Here is an 8,650-nt window from a genome sequence, read left to right on the forward strand (position 1 = left end):
GGGGAAAAAAAAAAAAAAAAAAAGAACTACCAGTGGGGTGATGCAGTTGAGATTAATCAAACTGTGCACTACGCACATGGGTACAGCTGGATAGTTTTTGTGGTGTCTGTGGCTGACACCTTGCCTAAGTGACCTCTCTCCTGTACTGAGCATGACTCGTAACTGTACAGTAGCTGTTGATCAGCAAAGAATGGAGAAGGGCCAGATGCCCAAATGATAGACCACAGAGAACCAGATTACCAGATCAAACCTAAACTAAATACAGTTAGGGAGGGACAAAGACTTGGAAGAACTAGTCCAGAGCTAAGCTACCTTACTACAAGGGATAATGCAAACCTGTTACAGTAATCAAATGCAGGGTGGAGACCATCCAGAGCATGCTGCCTGGCTTACAGCTCTATTCTAATATGCCTGAATGTCAGTCTCCCCTTCTCTATATCCAGTTTTCTTCACCAAAAGGTATCTTGATGAGGTCATTCAGTATTGACACACATTGGACCTGTATATTTTCTGTGAGGGAAGGTGATAGAAAATGACTGGGCTGGGGGGAAGGTGAGGTTTAGAAGAGTTTAAATTTGTCACAGTTGGTGAACAGTTCTAAGCTGTCCTAGTTATGAGGTCAGTTGTCTCTCATGTGAGCTGTTCTAATGGTCTTTTTGCTTTATAATATTTAGGATATCTGTTCTTGTTTTAATTTCCCTTCAAAGGATCTTTCTGCCAGGCTTCTATTACTAATTTTATCCATTGCTTTTAGCAAAATTCTAAACTACAGTGTTTTTTCCCCCTTTGCTCCTGTTCATCCATCTGTAAAACTGGTACAGAGTGCCCATTAATTACCAAATGGTACAAATTGATGTTGTCAGAGATGGTCTATGCAGGTTCCTCCTGGAAAGTTTGAGGCCTTTTTTACTCTTGAATAAGATTATACACCCAATGGATTGTATGTATATTGAGCACAATATGCTCTTCCTTAATGCAAATGCTGCTTTTTTGGGAATGTCATAGTTAAATTATCTGTTGCCTACTAACTTTTTCATCTCTGATGGATCTGTGGACTTGCATAAAATTAGAGACGTTTGCAAGTTCCTCCCTGCACAGGTATCAGGAGCTGTGATAGATAATGACGTCAATCTTTTGTTATCTGCATTGCTTCAGTAAGTCAAGCTATTGGTCCCTGCGAGCGGGTTACCTAGCCTTCTAGCTTCTGCAGGTGGGCTTTCGCTTCCTGCAGAGCTGCTCAGACAGTCCTGTCAAGTAGCTCCACCTTTAGGCAACGAACAATCCAACAAATGAACAAGCAAAACAAAAAGCCCTTTTCCCATCTCCTATACATTTGACAAAGAGCCCTCTGGCTCTGGTCCCAGTGTGGCTCCTTTCTTATAGCAAGGGAAGTTATGGCCACAGCTTCCTCCTTCCTCTCTTGCTTACCCTTTTAGGAGCTTTTTAAAGTTCCTAGCAAGATACTCCCTGTCTCTCCAAATGCTCTGCTGGGTTGTCTCAATAAGGCTGACTGTTCCCTCTTAAAGAAACAGACCACCCTGTTACAGTCCCCTTTAGGCACATAGTTTTCTTAGTCAAGGGAGTAGTTTCATAGACAAAAAATAAAAAATATGGTAAGATTGTATGGATCACTGATATACACAACTAGTGCCCAGCTGCTGTTGGATTCAGCATTGTCTTTTGTGTTTCGCTGGTTATTGCTGTAAAAGGTTATAAACTATCATTTTAGCAGGTTTGCATAGTGGGATCTACAGACCTGAAACTGGATTGCCATTAAGTACATTTAAGTGCTTGCAGGTCTCCTTTCAGGGTAGCTCAGGCAATAATAATTGTGGATTAAACTAAATTAGTCTGTACCTAGAGCACTTGAACAAATAAAATGCACCTAACCTTCAGCACAGTTATAGGCTGTCCTCACCAGCTCTTCTTTATAATGTCTAATGAAGTTGGTTGTTATCTGCATAGGATTATGCATTTTTGAACAAATTAGTTTCTAAGGCCCCTGCCACACATTACATATATTGCACAATTAACTGGTTACAGACTGGCCACACATGTAAAGTAATTACCATGCCATAAAAATGTCCATCCAGCTATAAAAAGAGCCAACCAGCTACATAGTTAGTGCTTGAAAATGTGTGACAGCTTTATCACTGGTTTCCATTCAGCTTTAGTTTGAACTTGTGGCAGGGCCCTAAGATGCTACCTTTGCCTGCCTTCAGCTCTTCTTTGTAATGAAAGGTCGCAGGCATCAGAATTTGAAAACATGCTTTATGGCATTTCTAAGACTAAAGAGGTAGAGGACTAGGTACTGCCAGAAGGGAAAGCAAGATTTTTCATTATTTTAGAAAGGATAAATAATTTTCTCTGTCTTCCCTGTTGGTCTTGTCTGTTTTCCTCCCATCTCTCCTTTTTTTCTTTTCTCAGTCACCCTCTCTCTTCCTGGCTCCGAGAGACTATCCAACCTCTCTTCCTAGGCTTCTAAACAATAGCCTACTTGAAATATTATTATGAATATGGTGTTAATACCACTGTTGCTTACTGGGTTGGCTGCTAGGGCCACTGCAGGGCTTGATTACTGAAGAAGTCCTCCTGCCTTATCTGAGACCATTACATTTCTCTAAACTTCTTCATGCATCTAGCCTCTGTGGGTCAGGGGAACCATAAAGACATTCCTTCTCCCCTCCCACCCCCCTCCTTCTTGATCTCTTGTCATTACCTGTCCCTTCACTTATCAGAATGAAGAACTTCTCAATAGGCAAACATCCCAGGGGCCCTTTTAACCAAATCATTTTGAATTATAAGAGCAGCTGCAGCACAGTTAGGCTTTCTATTAATCTTGGCACTGTCAGTAACTTTACACAGCTCCTCATTGTCCAGTTAACTAGCTTGTTTCTGGAGATAATGGGTCTTATCCTTTCCTGGAATATTTCTTGTGACTATATTAATCTCTTTCCTGCTGCTTGCTCACTGGTTCTTTAGTTACTTTTATGCTATTAGGTTAAGGTCTTTCCAAGAAGGGGGAAGACTATTTGAAATGGCTCTGTTTTCCAGAATTCAGACTACACAAGTCTGGCTGCTTCTGCCTGTTTAATGAGATCTTACTAAAGTAAGATCAACCACCCTTCATAGTATTCTTCCATTGTAAGGGTCTAGGAACAAAAGGCTATAGAGACTGAAATGCTCTTCTGCCATTAAAAGTAGTGCCTCCAGTTCAGGGAAAACATTTTTTAGGTTCTCTCCCTTTTTTGCTTATTCAAGAAAAAGTGAGAATTGATTATTTTGGTGGAAACTTCTGTTTATGGAAAAGATTTCTTTGTAAGAAAAGTTTTGACAGAGTATTTTATTCCAGCTCTGGTTCTAATTTGGTGGAAGGTGGCCTGTGAATGCTTAATATCAATTTTGGAAGAATGTAGTCAAGCCCGGTTGCTTGTGTTTATGTGACTGTTTCCTCCAATATTGTTTCAGTTGTAATTGTCCTAAATTAGCTTAATATAGAACTATAAAATCAATATCAATGGTAGCCTTCCATTAATAAACAAAAGTATGTTCAGGCTAGTGATCACCAAAAGTCCTATGACTTTTCTTTTGATGTACCTAACTCCAAAACAGATCTATCATTAAAAAATAAGCAAACAAACAACAACAACAAACACAACTAATGGAAGAAAAATTAGGTTATAAAATAGATGGTCCTTAAGATTCTCAGATCTTTTATTTTTCATTAACTTGAAATTGTTTAAAAACTGCCATAACAGTACTTTAAAAAAGAAACTTCACTTCTTTATTGAAATGCATTAGAAAAATACCATCAAGATTTTTTTGTTGAGGTACTATTCTTTGGTTGTAATGTAATTGTAATGTAATTGATGGTGATGGAAGACAAAGAAGAGTATAAAGTAGAAGAGCCGTATTAGCTTCTTAAGTATTAGCAGCATGCTAAGCACAGACAATGTGAAAAATACAAAAGTGCAAAATTGACAGCAAAACACCTATAAAAAAACAAAACAAGAGAAAAGAATGACAGAGAGTTGTAGATTTCTTTAAGGTATAATTTTTTTGACCCCACAGCCATTCCTCTGGGAATTGTAGTTGTACGAGGAGATTGTGACTTGGAGACTTGTCGTATGTATATTGACCGTCTGCAAGAGGTGAGTTGTGGCTCATTTTGATTTTTATTCATTGGCTTGCATCATACCTTTTTGAATCTTAGATGATTACTAGCTACAACCACAGCATATAAGGAGTGTTTCATGTTGCCTACTGCTGAAGCAAAATAATCTTAAGGCCCTTAATCATTTTAAGGCCTTTAAGTTAAGGGTATCCAGCACTATCCAACATTTTTAGGACAGAAAATGAAAAGGAGTGCTGGATCAATTTAAGCAACATAGAAAAGCAATATAAAAAAATTGGTATATGTGAATTGTGTTTATCGATACTGAAATTTGCTTAGAAGAGCAGGACTTCACGGGAATTGTTTCAAAATAGTGTTGGTTTCTAATCCAAATAAATGATTAGCAAAACCTAGGTTGTTCACGTAAGGATAAATATCGTGATGTTAGAACAGAATTGGTTATGCAGCAGAGATGATATAATATTAGCATGCCAGTTGCTCTGTCAACAGCATCTGTGATAAACTGGTGACAATTCCAAATATGAACTAGATGTTTCCAGAAGGTTGAGCTGACTCCGAGTGAATATTTGGGCAGTTAAAGAAGTGCTTTATTTCCTGTCTTGACAAATTGTCTCCTAAGAATTTAAGAGGCATGGCGGTCTGGAGGATAGAGCATCCAAAGTTCCAGTGAGCAACACTTATAATAATATAAACTGCCCGAATGCTGTGGAGCTAGTTGGCAGAAGGGTATGGGGGAGATGATAAGTAAAGAGAAGTCTGGTCAGGTAGGAAGTAAAAGCAGCACAGCCCTAGGTCTGTGGAGAGTGGCTGGGTTTTCCCAACCCGGGGGCTGTGCTGGGAATGGCTACAAGTGTTCATTATGCGGGGTTAACCCCATTGCCAGTCTAAGGTTAGTTCTTATCTGACAAGAACTACCTTTATGTCAGGTGTGTCATTTTTCGGACAACTTACGCCCTGTGAAAACTTGGCAGACAAGGTTCTTTGGGTAAATCTGATATCTTGTATTAGACCAACTCAAATAGTTGGAAAACAAATCTTTATTGCAAGCTTTTGGGTACAAACACTGTCAAAACTTGCACATTCAGGCATTTAGGTTACATTTAGGGCAATTTAAATGTAAAGCTTCTGAATACCACAGTTGTGCGAAGCGTCAGGTGCTGATTCAATTCAGAGGAGATTCGGCCCGATTCGCCAGCCGAATCTCTGAATCTGAATTGAATCAGAGGACCAGTTAAAAGGTCCGAATCGATTCGGAAAATATTTGGGGAGCTTCAGTGATTCGGGCAGTCCCTGCCATCTACAGCAGGGAGCTGGACCCGGACTCTGAGCTGGTAAGTAGGGGGTAGGGGAAGGAGGGGCTGGAGGGATGGGAGGGGACCACAGGGGGACTCCTGCCAGGCCCCATCTCCTGCCTGCTCCCCCAGCCTCTCCCCTCCCCCACCATGGCTGCCCTGCCCGCCCCAGCTCCCAGCCCTTTAAAAAAAATAAGCCCCCATTCACTGGGTGTTGCCAGGCAGGGGGGGCGATCCCTGCTGACCCCCACTGCCCCACACTGAATGAGGGGCTCTGGCACAAGCCTTCTGACCACCGCCTGCTATTCCAGCCCCTGCATGGCTGCCCTGCCTGCCCTAGCTCTGGCCCTTTAAGAAAAACAACAACCCCCCCACCCCCTCCCCCCAACTCTCAGGCTCCTGCAGCAGCCTTGGGGCTTTTGGGGGCTCATGGAAGAGCCCCCCATGCAGTGCGGGGCAGTGGAACCATATTAACACAGTAGTATTGCTGTCTGGGCGGGCCTCACAAGGAGATGCAAGTGGCCTTGTGTCCTCTTATTCCTGTCCATGATGGTATTAGTGCAAGTGACATCTTCTGCTTTTTGGTAGGTCACGCTTTCAGCCTAGGCCATTTGACAGATTCCTATTAAAATAAAAGAGCCTCCAAAAATGTGTTAGGCTCTGCATCTTTTTTGAGATTGTGTTGTTTTAAACCCGGGAGAATTTGCTGTGAATAATTTGTAATTTCCTTTTTTCAGTACTGAAAAGCATTTGCAAAAGATTATCTGCTAATAATTTTTAGGTTTTAATTTGTTTCCATGTAGTTCTTGATTATTCTCAATTCAGACTGGTTTGGGTCACGTGTGTCCTGGTCCCCTTTTGGGGTAAAGATATGATAGTTCATATAATTTCTTATAATCAGATTTCTGGGCTAGGTGTTTCTAAATTAAAATGTGCTTTCCAGTGTTCTTCAGTACTCAATTAATATTCTATGAATAAAATGAGTGCTGGTGCCAATACTTTTTTTTTACTAGAATACTGGTCAGAAGTGAGCACAGAAGGAATGCAAACATAATCACAACTTATACTTAAAATGCAAATTAGTATTTTTAAAATCGTTTGTGGTATCTACTCAGTTCTTAATTAGTATAAGCTTCTTTTATGGCCTAATTGTCATTTCCATTTCTTTTATTCTCTTCTTAGGACCTACAGTCAGTAACTTCTACTACGCAGAGAGTTCATTACCAGGTAAAATATGGATAAGACTTCTCCATCTCATCTACGTCCCACTTTTCATTTGTATAGACGGAGACTCAGCAGGAGGTTGAATCATATTTGCATATGTTTTCTGCATTTGAAACTAAACAGTAGACAAAAGGTGGATCTTATATTAGCTTTACTGATCATTCTAAACATTGAGTGTTCCTTCTTCTCTCATTAGGGCAGACCCATAGGATTGCCCATGGAACCTTCTTCAAATTATTTTGTTATCACATGGCAGCATGATGTAAATAGTATTTATAGCATCACTGCGCTTTGTCTCAATGGGTGCAGACAGAAGTACAGCTCCATGCTGTAAATGAGAACGCTTTGTAGGAAGTGTTCACTCTTGGTTCCAAGGAGGAGGGGAATCTAGCAGTGGGCTGGGAGCCTGCAGTCAGTTTCTTCTAGCAATGCTCCCTCCTCTCTCCCAGCCAGTTCCTGTTTCAGAATGGGATGGGGGGGAAGGGAGCATAGGGAGCTCATTCAAGAGGTTTCCCAGCCAGCACTGGAGGGTAGGGTGGGTGAATTGGAGCCTCCCCTCACTTCAGGGTGCTCCAATACACCCATCTGGCTGGGACTGAAAAAACCCCAGACTGAACTCCCTCTGCTTCCCTTTCCCCCCTCCCATTGTGAAAACAGTAACAGGCTGGGAGACAGGCAGATGCAAGCTATAGAAGATGCTCTGTTTTGAAAAGTCTTCATCTGACCCCTCATCTGAGGGTTCAGATTTGCATCTGATTGGCTATTTTTGAAGCAGCTGTGCACTTGTGTTTGGTTATGGCTATAGACCACTTCCTGTGGTCAGACTGGGCAAAAATTGTCACTTCTGTCTGAACTCAAAGTAGTTTGAAGAGTTTGTTCTGTGGGATACATGGCAAAAAACTGAATAGATACTTTCACTTTTTTCTGAGACATGGAATCATACAACATATTTTGTAATTGGGGATCTGAAACAATGCAATCTATTAGTTGCAAAGAAAGCCTCCAGCAACCATGGAATGCAGATTAGAATAAGTACTTAAACAATCTTTAAATTAACATCTGGGGATGCAGGTTTTTTTAGGTGGACTGTTTATACTGGGTGAACAAATGTCTTTTGCATATACAACCAAACACCAAGAGACCTACTTCTCAATTGCATTCACAGTTTAGATGTCCAGGTTTGAAAATTAGGCCTGCAGCACGCATTTCTTAACTATATGACCTTGTTCATGGCCCAGGATATTTGATTTGTTTTTTCATTAGGAAATTAGGAAATGCTTATATTGGTATCCATTGTATTACTTTTAAATTTGATGCAGGGTTCTTTATAGAAAATGCCTCTAGATTACTCACTTGCCATTAACTTTATTGACTCCTAAATTAGTCTTTGGCAATGGAGACTGGTATAGTTGCAAACACACACACACACACACACACACACACACACACACACACACACACACACACACACACACACACACACACACACACACACTTTTGACAATATTTAAGCAATATGTATGTTGGTTTTCCTTTTCCCTTTCCACTTTCAACAACCTACTGTTGACATTTCTATCAGTTGTCTTCCAGGCTTTGTGGCAATATTAGTGCTTAGTGAATTGGCCAATAAAATAGGGAGTTTTAATTCAGGTTTATTATAAAACAGGAAAGAAAAAATATGCTTAAGCTACATACAACATACTGCGAGCATCATATTAATTTGGCTTTGACTGTTACCAACTGACCAGGTGCCATTTACAACTGAATTAATTGACATGGGGAAGTCTCTGTTGTAATGTTAGAGCCATGGTACACCACACCGATAGAATAGTGCTAACTGCTCTGCTCCTGCACCCCTATTACATATAAAAAAAAAAAAAAAAAAGTACTTAACCAGAATAAACCAAAATGGCTGCTTCATGCAAAGGTAACTGATGGAGAGAAAATGCTGTACTATGTGGATATGGATGTGGAAAGGCAAAATAGAGGACTCAAATGT

The 8,650-nt window shown here is 40.5% G+C and overlaps 1 protein-coding gene across 1 annotated transcript in view; it reads left to right on the plus strand.

Annotated features, from left to right (window-relative positions):
• Positions 1–8,650, plus strand: part of DGKI (diacylglycerol kinase iota) — a 244,967-nt gene that overhangs the window by 138,091 nt on the left and 98,226 nt on the right. Inside the window, exons 21-22 of the mRNA XM_019515441.1 lie at positions 4,072–4,151; positions 6,610–6,654. Coding sequence (XP_019370986.1) covers positions 4,072–4,151; positions 6,610–6,654 — 125 coding nt within the window. The remainder of the gene's footprint in view (positions 1–4,071; positions 4,152–6,609; positions 6,655–8,650) is intronic.

The sequence above is a fragment of the Gavialis gangeticus genome, unplaced genomic scaffold (assembly GCF_001723915.1).
Source record: "Gavialis gangeticus isolate Ggan-Ray unplaced genomic scaffold, GavGan_comp1, whole genome shotgun sequence".
In the NCBI taxonomy this organism is placed as follows: domain Eukaryota; kingdom Metazoa; phylum Chordata; order Crocodylia; family Gavialidae; genus Gavialis; species Gavialis gangeticus.